Source organism: Siphateles boraxobius, unplaced genomic scaffold (genome assembly GCF_051911475.1).
Source record: "Siphateles boraxobius isolate OS27281-9 unplaced genomic scaffold, OSU_SipBor_1 77, whole genome shotgun sequence".
Taxonomy (NCBI): domain Eukaryota; kingdom Metazoa; phylum Chordata; class Actinopteri; order Cypriniformes; family Leuciscidae; genus Siphateles; species Siphateles boraxobius.
Genome location: NW_027509205.1, coordinates 7,961,648 through 7,978,727, shown reverse-complemented (window position 1 = coordinate 7,978,727; position 17,080 = coordinate 7,961,648). Strand labels below are relative to the sequence as shown.

At 37.9% G+C, this 17,080-nt stretch overlaps 1 protein-coding gene across 3 annotated transcripts in view; it reads right to left on the bottom strand.

Moving 5' to 3' along the window:
- samd11 (sterile alpha motif domain containing 11) overlaps positions 1–17,080 on the bottom strand; it is a 66,347-nt gene that overhangs the window by 33,363 nt on the left and 15,904 nt on the right. For all 3 annotated transcript variants that reach the window (XM_077218669.1, XM_077218670.1, XM_077218671.1), the window contains exons 3-4: positions 15,073–15,245; positions 1,264–1,373 (exon numbers count right to left, since the gene is read on the bottom strand). In XM_077218669.1, the coding sequence (XP_077074784.1) occupies positions 1,264–1,373; positions 15,073–15,245 (283 nt within the window). The remainder of the gene's footprint in view (positions 1–1,263; positions 1,374–15,072; positions 15,246–17,080) is intronic.

Genomic DNA, 17,080 nt, shown 5'->3' with positions numbered 1-17,080 from the left:
TGTCCACAAACCAATAATAGGATCCTCCATATTAGTATGACTCAACTATGTAGTATTAACTACAACCTAAACAAATACAATTCATTTCAATAATAATGTCTATAAATAAATAAAACTTTTTAGTGCAAATTCTAAAATGTCTAAACTTTGAAAATAGTTTACTCGGAAGCTGTATAACTGTAAACTATTTTCATTGCTAATAGTCATTTGCAGACTTGTTATGAAATAAGTATTATTTAAATATTTAATTAAATAAATAACATGATAAATAAATAGACCTAATAATTTGGATAATTGATTAAATACCATTAAATACCATTACCATTATATATATAATTTTATAAATTCTTAATTAAAAAGCAACAAAAAACTTCAAACAATACATTTAAGCATAACTGTAAAACAAGATAGGTCAAAATCACTTAACCTGTGGGTGACCATGTGGTTCAGACTTGTAACATAAACTGTAATTAAAACTACAAATATAAAATATAATTAAATAAAATTTTGAAAATACATTAAGTTATTGTTATTAAAATAAATTAGATTCAAATAGTAAAATAAAAAATAAATAAATATTAAAATGCAACATAAATCTTTAAACAATAAATTAAACCATAACTCAAAAACCAGACTGATCAAAATTACTTAACCCTTGAGTGACCACATTGGGTTCAGATGACCAATGAGATTAACACAAAGTATGTCCGGTAGTCCTTCTGTTTGGTCCGAGATTAATGACAAATAAAGCTATTTACTCAGAGTTTTAACGCTGGTTTAAGTTGTGTGCTAAGAGAGGCGAAGACAAGAGCATTAAGTAATGGAATGAAGATGGCCACAAAGGAGCGAGTAATGAGCTTACAGCCCTCAAACATGCAAATTAAACCGAATTAAAATACTAACACGCAGTCAGTGTAATTGTTCTACATCAATCAAAAGATAAACCCTGTAAAAAAATAAACTGCAATAAAACAGAATAATGTACACAGAGAGAGCCATAGAAACAATTATAGCAATAATCCAAGACTACAGGTCAGATACTGCACATTTCACAGATTTGAGTGTGTATCATAATCATAAAAGCATTTTTCAACTGCTTTCATCCAGACCACTTCCTATTCATGTCCATGGATCTGCTTTTTCCCCATAAGTATGTATTCACTTCACAAGGGCCTTAAACACATGGATAATAACATACCAGAACATTCATCTCCGATTATGTGTAAGTGTGTCTCACGTGTGCTGTCTCTAGGCGTGTCCTACCTGAGTGTGCGGAGGCGAGGCTGTGGTCGGAGCAGGGCTGGCCCTCGGGCATGCCGTGCTGTCGGGTGTGGTGCAGGTTGGAGATGATCGTTGAGAGGTCACTGTCACGACTGAAAAAGTAAAGAGGGGGAAGGAGAAAGAAAAGGAGAGAGATAACAAGAAGTTAGAGGGAGGGTAAATATCTCTGGAGATTCCTAATCTCAGGCTCGCAATGCAAAGAAACAGCACACTCACACATTCAGCATATTAGTACTAAAAGAAAAAAACTTAATACCAATTCTGTCCATTTAAACTGGAATGATCAACCTTACCAATTGAACACAAGAAGAATCATACAACAGCAACAGTAAACCAAATGTAATTCCACCACAAACAGCCTTGACTGAATCAAACACGGCCGACCTGCTGCACTCCGGTCTGGTCCCTTGAAGCTGAAACGCTCTCTGCCTTTGGCTCTTTTGCTTCGCCTCTGCATTCATTGTCTTTTGGATTTTAAGCGTATAATGAGCGCTGACAGATTCCTGTGTCAAGCAATTTTGAGTTTCATCCAGACTCATCTTCAACCTTAAGATGTTCTAATCAACACATTCAACTCATAAGCAGTTTATGAGCTTAAAAGCAGGTGATTATGGTTTTTATGATCGCTCTGCTGAAATCGTTTGGGTCTCTGGAGGCGCGGGGGATGAGTGTAATCTATAGAGATCTGCCATTTCATAAAGGAACCCGATAAGTGGCAAATAAAAGGGGCTGGTTTTAGCATTCAACATGTGTGTGGATTTAGCAATTACAATGGATAATAAAATATGTATGTAATTCTGGAGATATTTAAGAAAGTATTTATGCCCCGGTGTCAAAAGGCCTTATACGCAGCCTTGTATTGTTTGACTGCAACCAGAGAACTGATCCTGTCAGCTGTTTTGGACAAGTGAAGAAACCGATGAATGCTTAGATTGAGAGACCCCAAACTAATATTTAACTAGTATTTCAAAACAATATCTGTTAAATGGGTTTTAATTAGGTCAGAGGAATATATTAAAACAATTTGAATGGAAAACATTTTGGGATTATATTTTTATTTATATTATATTTTAAAAAGATATTTTGTTATCTTATATAATTGTTTAGTCATGAGTCATATTCACCCTTTAAATACATATATTTTTTTACAAAACTACATTTTATTATCTTTAATAATAATGTTTCTACACATGAATCATGTACACACATCAACCATGAAAAAAGAAGGTTAAAGTACAGAGCTCTTCGCAGACTGATAAAATGATCTCAGGCCAGTACCGGCATCCACGTCGCACACTTGTCTTCCTCTCTCGGGTCGTCTCTTCAAGGCCAACTGAAGGGTTTACAGATTAGGACTAGACAAGGCCGTTCCCTCAACCTCCCTTCCTCCCCCCTTCCCACTCTCATCCTTTCCTCACTCATCCTTCATTAACCCTTTTTAGTCCTGCTTGGGCAATGTTGTCTCTATAGAAAGTGATAGAAGAAGTGTGTCACTGAGGTATTTTAATGCAATCTGATTACAGCTGTGATCGCATTATAACGCATAATGATTTCAAATACCCGATTAGCATTTAGCAAATATCAGATGCATATCTCACAGTGCCTGGCAGTCTGTGGGGCGCACTAATATCAAGAGAGAGTTCTGAGGGACATTTTTACGGGCTGTCTCAGGGCAGTCCAAATGCTTGAGCATGAGCATAGCCCTGCTGTGTGTGGCAGTCCAAATGCTAGTTTTACAGTCCGTAGATTACAGGCTGGGCTTCAGTAATGTCAGCCTGCCACGCTTTTAGTTCGGCTACAAACAACACAGCACGTACAGGAATTTATTCTCCATGACCAAACTGGGCTGCAAATTCACTTGTCATTCCGAGAACGCAAACGGCTGACAGAAATGCCATTGGTCAACTGTACGACACTATCACATACATGATACTTATACATAATGACAGCATTCACTGAGCAATATATTGTTGGACATATTATGATTTTATCTTATGTTCTGACAATATTGTAATGTCATGAGTTAAAAAAAGCATGGTTAAATGTAAATTATTAAAAAATATTTAAAAAATCATGTTGGTCAAATAATTATTACAAATAATGCATACATAAAAATATTAAACAAAATTAATACTACTGAAATTAAATACTATTTCATTTAAAACAATACATACATGTATACATATAGAAGTGTAACAAAATATTATTATATAAATAATTGTTAACTTTTTTTGCTTATATAGAATATATAAAAAATATAGAAATACTGTCATTTAAAGATACAATTTCAATTAAATACTATTCAAATACTATTAAATACTATATATATATATATATATATATATATATATATATATATATATATATATATATAATACATTATATACATACTATATTATACATAAATATAAACCTTACAGTGAGTACACAATAGAGCAAAAGCACAATCACTCTTGTACATTAACAAGAATAAAAATCATATTTCATTTGAGGCTGGTAAACTCCCAGATGAATAAAAAGATAAATAAAGAAATAAATTAATAAAAGAAAAAAATTCCCTGCAAAGTGATTTCACACAATATGCTACATCTATATAAGTTACACCATAGAAAACACCCAAACAACTTAAACAAACTCTAGTAAAAAACATTTTAAATAGCGTTTAGATTTAAAAATTATTCAAAATTTCATGTTTGTCTATTCTAATTTGGCAACAGCGCTATAAAATATTAAAAACTTAAATGAAAGCAAGGCTGTGAGGGACAGACATACATCTCTGCAATGGGCTGTACTGTTATTTAATGTGTTTTTGGATTGTTTTGCTCATTAAACACCGGAAAAATATCTTTCGGAGAAATTTCAGTTGACAAAAAACTCCCGACAATATAAGCTGTGGAAAATTGTAAGTAATAGGAGCTTTATAAAGCTTTTTACAACGGATGCCATTGGAAACATGGCAAGTCTATCTCTCACAGCCTCACTTTCATACAAGTCATGGCGCTGCTCTGAATAAGGTCTATTCTGTGTAGCGCAAACATCCATTTAACCTTTATCTAGGAAACAACTCTGCCGTTCTCTATAGGTCATCCAAGTTCCCCCATCCATCCCCTTAACAGGGCATCAGTCCAAACAACAACTCCATCTTCCAGCTCCTGCTCTGGCAGCTAAGGAAGGCTATTATCCTCGGACGGAGGCTCTTGCAGTGAGCTCACTAAGCAAGGACATTGTTAGCAGGTTAATTAGCACACCTCTTCTGGGCTGTCCCGGTGTGTGCCGCTAATGAGGCCTCCCACGACTGTCAGCCAAGGTCATAATCTGCGTCAGGACTGGATCTAAGACCCGGCCGCCTGAGTCAGCGATCCCACACAGGGGAGCACAGGGCGGACCTGACAACTCCGCTTAGGACATGAGCTGCGGCTTATCGCGCAGTGAAGACGATCAGCATAATCTCCACCTAAACTGGTCAATACCTCTTACACTTCCCCGTCAACCGCACAGACACTTTGCCCCAGATATGACCCACATGTGAGGGGACATACACTGGGCAAGACAATTTAGAATAAAAAACTGCAGCAAATGGGGCCTGATGACTCTACTTAGTTAAAAAGGCTTAAAAATAACAAAGAATTGTGAGACCGTAAATCCAACATGAAAAGATTGTAAAATAGGACAAATAGTATATTTTAATAATATAGTATATTTTAATAATATGTCATTCATGTACAGTATATGTAACAACTATAAAAGGATCTACTGAACATAAGCAAACTATGTTTCTGCAAAAAATGTTGACAAATCTGAATGTTGTGACCAATTTAGCAGCTATTGTCATGGCTTGGCAGATGAAACAGACAGATGAAGGTAATTTCCAACGGAGATAGGTTTAACAGGCTTAACAGAATGTAACAGCGTGTCAACAAGACATGCACACACAAACAATAACCGACAAGGGACTGAACAGAACAGGGAGAATATATACAACGAGGGAACTAACTAGACACAGGTGGATGAAGGTTAACTAATCAGGGACTAGCAAGAACAGGTGCAAACAAGACAGAACAGAATAGTGACAGCTATATCATGTTAAAAAAAAATGGACGGCTGGTCAGTATAATGATATACAGTCAACCAGTAGAAAATATGCTATACTGTTACACCGCAATATGTCTGTGACACAATTTAAAGTATGTTTTGACAGAACCTCCACGCAAAGTTGTTTTTGATTGCCAAGTACCGGTAATATTGTGACTTCACTAGAATTGACCAATTTTAAAAGCACTAATGTACAGTGAGCTTGGCTCTTCTAATCATATTTTAAATATACATTACTTTTACTTTGAAAAGTATAAAATTCACTAAATACTTTTACATACAAAATTACTATTGTACGTGGAGTTTTTTTATGTATAACATTTCTTTTGCTGAATTTCCAGCTATGTTTTTAAAATGTACCATTACCATGATATAAAATTTCAGAAAGATTGCTCACCCCCAATGGCTGGTGCATGAGGAAAGCGAATGTTATGGAAGAGGGTTTTTGAGTAAAATACCATATTTGGAAGGTGGCAAAAAAATCAGAGGCATTCAATGCAGTTTCAGAGTCAGTGCTTTAAAACAAAATGAAAATCCGTGACACCGCAACGAACAGCAAAACATCTTTCCGATGCCAGAAAGATATGGGTTTTTGCATCAACGGTGCTGTTGCTAGTAGTAGACACATTTCCTCACCACAGCACTCTCATGCAGAGCTGAAAGCACTTCCATCTGTTCTTGACGTGCGTCTGATATAGGAGCACTAGGCCTAGGAGTAGGGTTTGCGGTTGAATTTGGAGAAAACCAGCAGCACACCTGCACAAAGCTTTGCTTAACTCTGAACTGAGATTCAAATGCTGCTAAAGGGATAAAGTCCTGCTATAGGTAGCTATGCAAGGGGTTTAAAGGAATAGTTCACCCAAAAATGAAAATTATTCACTGATAATCTTCCCCTCCAGTGAGCTCTGCTCAAGACCCGCAACAACCGAATCACTCATTCAAGAACCGGATCCGTGAATGAATCATTCAAAATTGTTTTGTGAACTGAACAGATTAATAGAACAGATGCATCTCTAAAGTATAATTTGCTCACTAATCAGTGATGCAGACTACAGACGTTTAGTAAATATCAAGTGGACTACATTTTTTCTTGAAGCTTGAAAGCTCTAGTCCTCATTCACTGTAACTGCAATTGAAAAGTAAAAGCATTCTTTACATTGTTCCAGGGAAGAAACAAAGTCATACAGGTTTGGAACAACATGACGGTGAGCAAATGATGACACAATTTTAATTTGCGAGTGAACTGTTCCTCTAAGAAAATGCTTGTTTTGTTCACAAATGCCTGGGAATTCAAATATGACAGGGGCAACATCTGGATGAAAGGTATCTGATGAATGGCAGGTATTCAAGAACTGACTTGAGTTTAAGGCAGCGCGGAAGGCCATTGGACAGACATGGTGTTCCTCGTGGCAGCAGGAGTGTCAGGGAGGGAAATAGTGCCAGCGCAAGTGCCCCTGCAGTGACACGGGAGACGAGAGCTGGCGCCAGATATAGAGGTCACACAGAGAGTTGGCAGACTGGGCATCCTGACGCCAGGACTTACATCGTTACTGAACACAGCGATGATAGTCTCACCCTGACACACACACACACAAAGCGGTGCCAAGCACAAAGTGGCAAGGCATGTGGAGAGGATCCCTCCTTTTTACAGAAGGTGACAGACATTTTGCACTATGAACTAGCACTGTAAAAAAAAAATCTGAACATGCTACAAAATTGAAAATGTTGTGGTTACTTTTCCCAAACAATTGTTCTGAACACTCATTCCATGTCCAGTGAAACCAGTACAGTTTTAAAAAAATGCAATGCTAGAACGGGGGAGGGGGGAATCAATATTTCTCTCTGTTTTTTTAACAACAACAAAAAACACATCTGTTGTTATTCTGCTCACATTCAGACCAAGCAGCCAGGCCTCAGCTAGCGAGGAGAGCAATAAATAAATATCGAAACAGATACATAAATATAAATGAGAGTGCAGTGCGTTCTCCTGAGCTTTCCTGTTGTTCCTGCCTTATAAAACCTGATGGGAGGTCGATAAGCATGTGGGAACCCAGAAATGTAGAAGTGGAACAAAACATTATTTCGCCCGATGAACATTGCGGTGTTGGATAATTTGAAAAGTAAACAGTGAAAAAAGCCTAAAAGAGCTCTGAGATGGGGTACAACGTCTTTTTAAAGACAGCTAGCTGCCCTCTGTAGATGTGACATTAATGACATTGATTAACTGATGTAGCTGAAGCAAAACCAATCAAAGGAGATGCTAACAGGAAAACACCTGATTAAAACATCTTCACTGCTTTAACTACTTCTCTCGCTTGACAGGCAAGGGAAGCGTAGTGAGTAGGGATGCGTGATCATTTCGTAAAGAGACGTAAGAACGTAAATATATTGAATATCTTATAACACAGTCATTTACAATGCAGAGGGATTTTACAGCAACAAGTGATCTACAGTTGCTACTGTGCTTATGCTCCTGGACTTGAGCGCTGCGTTCGACACAGTGGACCATGCTGTCCTTCTTGCTCGCTTGGAGCACTGTGTTGGCATAAAAGGAAGTGCTCTTGAATGGTTTAAATCATACCTTTGTAATCGAAGTTTTAAAGTTAATATGGGTGAATATTCTTCTGAGGCAGCTCATCTATCATGTGGTGTCCCTCAGGGTTCCATCTTAGCACCTATTCTTTTTACATTATATATGCTCCCGTTGGGTTCTATTTTTAGGAAGCATGGTCTGTTGTTTCACTGCTATGCAGATGATACTCAAATCTATTTGCCATTAAAACAGAGTTCAAATGGTTTGGAGGCACTTATGACCTGTTTGTCTGATGTAAAGGCCTGCTTGTCTTTAAACTTTCTTAATTTTATCAAAGTAAAACTGAAATAATAGTTTTTAGTCCTTCAGATTCTCCTAGTATACCAAAAATATACTTGGGTGAGTTATCCCCGTTTGTTAAGCCTTGGGTCAAAAATCTTGGGGTTGTCTTCGATGATGATCTGAAATTTGACAAACACATAAATACAGAGGTCATATCATGCTTCTTTCAGCTTCGACTACTAGTAAAAGTAAAACCAATCCTGTCAAGAAATAATTTCGGAAAATTAATTCATGCTTTTATTACTTCGAGATTGGATTACTGCAACTCACTTTATCTTGGGATCAGCCAGTCAGCTTTATCCCGGTTGCAGATAGTACAAAATGCGGCCGCCAGACTTTTAACCAGTACCAAAAAACGGGACTATATCACGCCCGTATTACGTTCTTTGCACTGGCTGCCTGTGTGTTATCGGGTGAATTTTAAAATACTACTTTTGGTTTTTAAATCATTAAACGGTCTGGCCCCTTCCTACCTATCGGACTTATTAACTGAATATCATCCAGTTCTATCCCTCCGGTCGTCCAACCAGAGACTGTTATGCGTTCCGAAGTCGAAGCTGAAATGCAGGGGTGACCGGGCCTTCTCAGTAGCTGCCCCCAGGCTCTGAAATGCTCTGCCTCTCTGTATTCGCTCTGCATCTTCACTGTCTGTTTTTAAATCTATGCTAAAAACGCATTTGTTTAATTTGGCATATAATCAATGAGGAAGTTGTATTGTATTGTGTTTTTATTGTTTTTAACTATGTATTGTTCTTGCCTTGTTCTGTTACCATTGTGCAGCACATTGGACAACCACGGTTGTGATTAATAGTGCTATAGAAATAAAATTGACATTGACATTGACAAACAGTTACATTCAAAGCAGTTTTATGGTTTTAATATCCTACAATGACCTGGATGACTGAAAACATTTGCAGAATTAGCGGAACTGCAAACAAAAGCTTGGTTCACCCAAACTCTAACGAAGACACCAAATATATTTCACAACAAAAGTATTAAAAGTCTGAGGGAAAAGATTCTATGTGAATTCTGTAAATTATTCTAAGATTACTTGAATGATAGCGACGAGTTAAGAAAATATGAATATAGCTTCAAAAAAAAGTAAAATGTTGCGTAAAAAATTCAGACACACATTTTGTGATGCATTTTCTTGTGCAAAAAAAAATTAATTTGGTCTTAATTCCAGCCCTATTTTTTTTCATAGGTTGCCGATGTAAATCGACAAAACCGCTGTACCGTATGTAGCGGGATTCATTTGTCCATTTATAACAACAGGGTTTTAAGCGGCACTAGTTTTCCTGTAAATAGTAAACTGTAGAATGTTAAGCCTACAGCTGTTACTTGGGAAGAGCCCTGGACATTTTAAAGTTCCAGAACTGGAACCCAACCACTAATTATTGCCTTAAGAGAAGGTTCTTTCCAGGAATCCTACAGCATCACGTCCCCTTCCCAGCAGTGTGTCGTGCAACGCTCCAGAACTGTACAGAGAAATGCCTTAACAAAACAGATGAATGAATGGAGCACATGGTCACATCATTTAAAGTAAACTTTTGAGTAGCCATCATTTCCTCCGGTGGACCACACAAATGACTGAATATGAACGATTCTACTAAAGCTGTGTGAGCGTACTAAAACCAACCAACCAAAAAAATAGCCCTTTTGTTAAAAAAAAAAGTAATTATCAGCCGAATGTCTTTGCGAGGGCAAAAAAAACTTTAAAGGAAAGTTATTCACATTTAGGCAACTAGCCATTCCTTGTAAACGTATAACATGTGGGTCTAGCATTTTGTCTGTTGTACAGTACATCAGAATAAATCTTCCAAAAATATCAAAACACTGGTGTCGAGACACTCAACAATATTGCTATAATTAAAAAAAAAATTTTTTTAAAAATACCTTGACTTTACATACCAGCATTTTAAGAGCCTGGCCAGTTACAGTGCGCTAAAGACGGCGGTTTGGGTTGGCTTCAGTCCTGAGGTTTGGACCAGCTGATTTCCACTTCTGGATAGCCAAATGCTTACATTCAGGTCCAGACAGCCACCAGGGAAGAGGACGGCAAGCCTTGCTGGTCAAACGCTTCCAATGCTAAACACAGACAGGTCAGGCCCTTCTCTGAAAAGGCCGCAGAAACCCGGGGGAAGACAGACAGAATTTCTATCCAGACAGGTGCAACAGTTGTCTGATTTATTTCCTTTCCCTGTCCCTCGTGCTCAAGGGGAGGGTCCACCATTCTGGAATCAACCTGCCTCCTCCTCCCCTCCTTCATCTAATCCACTTATGTTTCTGCACTTAGTTTTTTCCATAGGTTGTAAATAAGAAAAAAATCAACAAAAAAATATGAGAGTATCCTAAGTAAATCAGGAGTTAAATGCCAGGTAGTTTTACCCAAAAGAAGAAATTGGCTTTATAATTCCATTAGAAATATTACAATAGATCATATGGGATGGGCAATATTTTTGGAGGCTTTTCTTAGCAGGTTGTCCTCTGAGTAAGTATACTCTCTTATATAATCCATGATGGTTACTCAGTAATTACCCAGACAAGCAGTCAGCACTTCTCAAAGCCCTGGTGTTGACACACCTGACTGTGCACAGGTAGGCTTCAGGAAATGATTGGCATGACCTTGAAGACTAATACTATGACAAACATCTCATACCTGCAAATTTGATTGCTAAAGCAAATCGCAAAAGTGATCGTTTTCAGATAGGATGCCAGTCGATGCATGACGTTGTCTTTATCGGTTGAATTACTTAAATTTCAAAGATTATAAAACCAAGTTTTAAAAACCTGTTATTCTGTTATTCAGTACGGTATTTATACAGATATTCTAGTGCATCATGACCCGAAGACCCTCAACCTCCACATGCAAAATCACTAAGATAAAGGAATATAAAAGACCAAGCTAAGGCGCTACACTTCAGGCCAAGCACTGATTGTTTTCGAAGAAAGAAAGGTCTGTATCCCTGCAGGATACAGGAGGTATGAGGACTAATCACCTATAAACCTGCCGGCCATTAACATTAATCTGGTTAAAAGATATAGAGAGTCTTCTTTAAGGTGTCAAAGTGTACCAGCTTTTCTCACGGCAGTGGCTGGAAATCCCTTGAAAACTGACTGCGCACTATTGCGGAAATGTATATTCGTCAGCCTCATGTGACATTTTTGGTTTAAAATACCTTTAGGCAGAATTTTAAAGTACAGTGGGGTCCAAAAGTCTGAGTCCACATTGAAAATCTGGGAAAATCGTATTTAAACCTGTAAATAAACAGAAAGTTTTAGGATTTAATAAAATTAAAACGAAGAAACATTGACATAAAATGAATAATATACGTCACCAATCCAAATAAATGTGTGACACTGATAATGTGAACTAATTTGTACAGATGGTGAGATGTTCTTCTTCCACTGAAGCTCAATATGTTTATCTCAAATCATGCTAGAGAACATGATCATCAAGTTTGACAAACTTGTGGAGTGCATGCAGCTAAAGTGCTGCAGTCATTAAAGCAAAAGAGAAAAACAAATACAAAGGCATTCTCAAATGAAATGCTACTTTTCATTCAAAGATGAGAATATATTTTTTGCAATGAAAAAATTGCATTAAAATGAGAAAAATGTCTTGTGTTTGGGACTCCACTATATATAAGCAGATACATTTGGACTGAAGAAACGCTACGCACACTACCACAACACTAGTATAAACTGCAAAAGATGAGGCGTAAATACGATCAAACGCAAAAAAGAATTCCCCATCCTTCACCATCCATTGACTAAATCCAATTTGTTAAGACCCCTCCACAACTCACTTACCCAGTCCAGATCAATGGAAATTGAATTTCATAGATTGAACATCCCATTATCTCTTTCGGTCAGATCCTCATCTGAGTAAAGTAGGGGTGAGGTGAGCGGCCCCGGAACAGAGGAGAGACGTGGCTCCTTGCAGTCCGCCGCCTTTAACAGGGTAAAAGCCCTAGATATTAGTCATAAGTGTTCTTTAAATTCATTAGCATCTTCACACGCGGGCGTCTGAAGTGTTGGGGGGAGATCACTGTAATGAGTTTAGCTGGCCGGTTCTGGTTCCTGTGCCGTCCTCGATGTCACAGGGTAAGTGGCTGCTAGGAGCCAGAGGCTCGGGGTTGAGTGAAGGAAGTGACCAAGAAACTCATGCAGATGAGGGCTTATATTTGTACCTGGGCATTCAGGGCTGATCCGCTCCAAGGTACGATCTCGAAGCCCTTCTTTATTCCACAACAAAATCAAATTCAAGTTACGCTTAAACACGTGGTGTTTTCATTCCACAGCACAGTATAAGCACCCTCATATCACTCAGTTTTGGCCAATGATGTTTTTAATGAATATGACAGCTATGTAGCATCCTGTGTTAGCTTGTAGGGCTCAACAAAAAGGACTGATTCAGCTATGACCTGCATATGCTGGAAGAGGGCACGTCCTCATACATACGTATAGTCTGTCTTGAGAATGATATCCTAACAGTGCTGTGTAATGACCCAAATGTACCGCTTAACACCAATGGGCATAAACCCAAGCCTCTTACACTCAACTGACTCAACCATTGGAATTCATTCGGCATTTACTGCAGCAAAAAAGTATATTACTGAACAGCTACGACTAATACGGCAACTAAATAAGTGAAATTATCGCTATACGCATTGGCGGTTGCTCTAAGAAAACCTGACAGGAGCTAGGGCTAACCAAGACATTTTTAGCAAGAGCCAAGTGGCTAATGAGAAAAAGGGAATATTGTCTTTTCTTACTCCTCTCAGTAGAAGCACTGAAGCTTCCTGGAGATTTAACAATCCAGCATAGCGCAACATACACCGCCAACACAAACTCTCACTGCAAACACCATCGAAACTGCTGCTGACACTTCTATTCAAAAAACATGAGTGAAAAATCACCTAAAGACCCCCGAAAGCCAGAAAGCCTGTAGTCTGAAAGCAACAGCTAGCTTTGAAAGGCATGCTCTAGTGATTAAAGGAAACGTAATAATAGATCAGAACCTCAAGGCCGGGCTTTTCAACAAGTTCTTTAGTACAAGCGGAGATGGTCTGACAAAAATGTGGTTCCCCAGACTCACCTGCCAGGGCTGACATCTGCTGGCTAGTTATCACCTGTAATGCATTTAGGCAGAGCGAAACCACTGGCGGAAAAAACGTTCGCTTTAGACACTGCTCTTAGCTCAACTGCTGCACTGACCGCAGGCTCATAAGCTTCTTCAGGCTTGTGTGCCAAGGAGGAGGGAGGCCAAATACAGCTCATGAAGATTTAATGAACACTGAATTCCCTTGCACTGATTGAAGACGGAGATGTGGAATTTGTAGCACATCACTGGATGAATTTTATTTTTTGTGGAAAGCAGAAAAATTAAGACTGTTCGAAAAACTGGGAAACTTAATTATGCTGCCTCATTTAGGCCAAATTTTAAAGCACCATTGCATTAATACTTCACAGAGACCGCAATCCCAGAATGTATTGCAATGGCCTCAATAAAAAATACTTAACACTAAAAAGTATCAATAAATATGCTTAGTGTAATTAAAAATAGATAATTTGAACCAATATTTGTGCTTGGAGTAAGTGGAGTCACTAAGTTTCATCGTTTATATGCTTCTTTCAAAAAATTAATCTAGCTTATCAATATTAAACTGCTTTGGCCAGATTGTTATAGCATAAATGGCATGGCATCACAAACAAAAAAGTACAGGTACTTTGATATACCATGGTACTCAATGATCACTACAACATTTAAATGGTACTTCCAGGTACTAACCAAAAATACTTCCATGGTCCCACCATAGCACATGCGCAAAAACCCTGACATAAAATGCTGTGGTACACAGCATGGTAATTTCAAACCAGGAACACTAACTATAAAGATTACTATAGCAATAACTATATCAGCTCCAAACCAATGAGCATGTGTTGCCATGTGATGCACTACTGTAGCTCTTTAAAGGCGAATGGATTTTGATTGGCTGTCAATGTTTTTATCGTTCATCAGCTTTAAAAAAAGTTATTCTGAAAGTGATTCCAATTATATTTTTCCTCTGTTGTTATTGTTATATAGCTGTGGTGTGGACTGCACTATTCTCATAGAATTACAACTCTTGTTAAAACTTTATAGTTACAGTTTTTGTTCTTGATCTGAACAGCCCTTTAGCTGTTGGTGACCAAGTGCTCTCTTGCTTCCCACATTCTTTAGCAAGTGCTATGACCAAAATACAATTATACATGCGGTTAGGGCTAATACTGAAATATTAAAGGTGAGAAATCTAATTTTAACACGCATCAGGAAAAGCATTAGGTGAAAACTCTCGAACCATTCTGAGATCTATGGCATTAAGAAAGTTGCCACATGACTGCAAATACCTCATCAACAATATCCCTTTTCATATGGTTCATGAGAAGACCTTATGTTTATTTCTGTGCATGTATCCTGTGGGCTCCCAAGCATGGGTATTTAGAGTTGGCACATCCTGTGTGTCTGTAGTATCTGCCAAAAAAGTAAATGAGTGAATTTGTGTGTGTTATAGGGTATGTGTGTGTCAAAATAGGGGGCTATGGGGGTAAAGAGCTAAGGGTTCTTTAAAGCTCTTTGGTGGTATACTGATGTCTGATATGGCTAATCCCATTCCGGCAGATCATGGTTGATGTATCAATCCCTGGCACTGGGACTGGCACTGATTTTGCCCACCCACGCTCTCTCACACACACACACACACACACACACACACACACACACACACACACACACACACACACACACACGCACACACACACACACACACAAAAATTCTCACCTCTTTCTCATGATAGTGTAATGCAGCTCCTCCTGTTTGATGTCTGCATGATCTCCACTGGCCCGCTCGCTGCCCTCGCTGTCGTCACTGCTGAAAACGGAGGCCAGCTCCTTTTTGGGCACCCGTGTTGGCGGCAAGGGGATGGTGCGTTTCTCTGCCAGTCGCCCACGGTTCTGCAGGAGCACAGAGGGGACAGACAGACTGAGACTCTGGGAACAGCCTTCTCTGATTTTACTGGCTTGAACTGCAGTACAGAGAAATGGCTAATGTTCCTGATCCGTCACACTTTCAATTCTCTATAGGCTGATAAATCACATTTTGAATGTATTACTGTTTAATGTATTAGCACAGGGGTTTTGAATCAGCAAAAGTAAATAAATATATATATATATTTTAAATAAACTAAAAATATATGAATAAAAAGAACCAAATTATTAATGTTTAATCTTAAATCATAATATTCTAAATCAATAATGGGGATCACATTTAAGGGACCCAGGATTGATGGCATCAAAAAGTTTGAAAACCCCTGATTTAGCTGACACTTTTATCTAAAGCAATCTGGGATAAATTATATTAACACCTTCTTAGATTGTGCAGTTGTAAAGAATGAGTTGCAGTTAAAGTTAGTTTTTACACTAAATTCCAGCAAATAGTCACTATAATTTCTCCCGCTGTCATATGACCTACACAGATCAGTCTCACAGGTCATGAATCATGAAACACAGGTCACAAATCATGAAGAAGTAATGACAGAATAAAGGGTGGGAAAGCACAACATGCTGAACTCCCTAAATAACAGCAAAACTCTGTCAGAGAGATCCATGCAGAGGGAGAGACCATTGATCCATGAGACTAGTAATGGAGGATGGGTGAGTGAATGGAACGTGATAGTGATTCCTTCTCTTCCTTTTCCCTCTATCCGCATCAGACATCTAAAGACAGCAAAGGATGAAGGGGATGAGAGGCCCTCAGGGTTTAGTGTGTGAAGCTGGGCGACCTTTAATGTGACCTGAAGGGGTCAGTGCAGATTTCTGTGCCTCTATCTCTATCCATGAGTGAACAGAGAAGGAGGGAGTGGATTTGAAGGGAAAAGAAAAGAAGAAGAAGAAGAAGAAGAAGAAGAAGAAGAAGAAGAAGAAGAAGAAGAAGAAGAAGAAGAAGAAGAAGAAGAAGAAGAAGAAGAAGAAGAAGAAGAAGAAGAAGAAGAAGAAGAAGAAGAAGAAGAAAAGGAAAAAGAAATAGGAAAAAAGTATGGAAGAGAGGGGTACAATATGTCACCCAATAATCTAAGTAAAATACAAAAAATTTGCCATGTGATCATATATTTATTCAACGCCCATCATGCTGCTTATGACTGAGAGATGCACATGGGAAAATTGCTAAAAACTGACATAAAACTTATGTAAAAGAACATTTTAGGGCAGGGGTCTCCAACCTTTTTTCATTTGTGAGCTACTTTTTAAAAATGAAAGTGGCCGAGAGCTACTCATGTTATACAATACTTAAATCTCTTAAATAATCTCTCATATTAACAACTATCCAACCTGTTTAAGACCTAAAAGAGTTTTTAAAGGCCTGTATATGTCACCCTTTAATGTCAGAGAAAAGAACAGAATCAGAGATTACAGTTTTTTATGGAAAATAGTTGCATATTATACTGTAAAAACATAACTATAGTTAATTTTATAGTGCATCATAATAAAATGGTATGAAAATGTCATGATTATAGTCACCAAAATGATCATCGTTATCACAGAACCCTGTTCAAAAAGTTGTATGTTGAAACCAACAAATAACAAATAAAATTAGAATTAATATGCACTTTTTGTTTACATAAACATTAAAATAGTAACATTAAAAATGATGGTCAGATTTTAAAGGAGTGTCTTTCAACATGTTATCTACTAACATGTACAAGTTCAAATAAAATTTTGTCAAAAAAGGTTTTATAAAAAGATATACCTTAAAAATTTTCAGCTTTTAAATCATTTTTATAAAAAGAGTC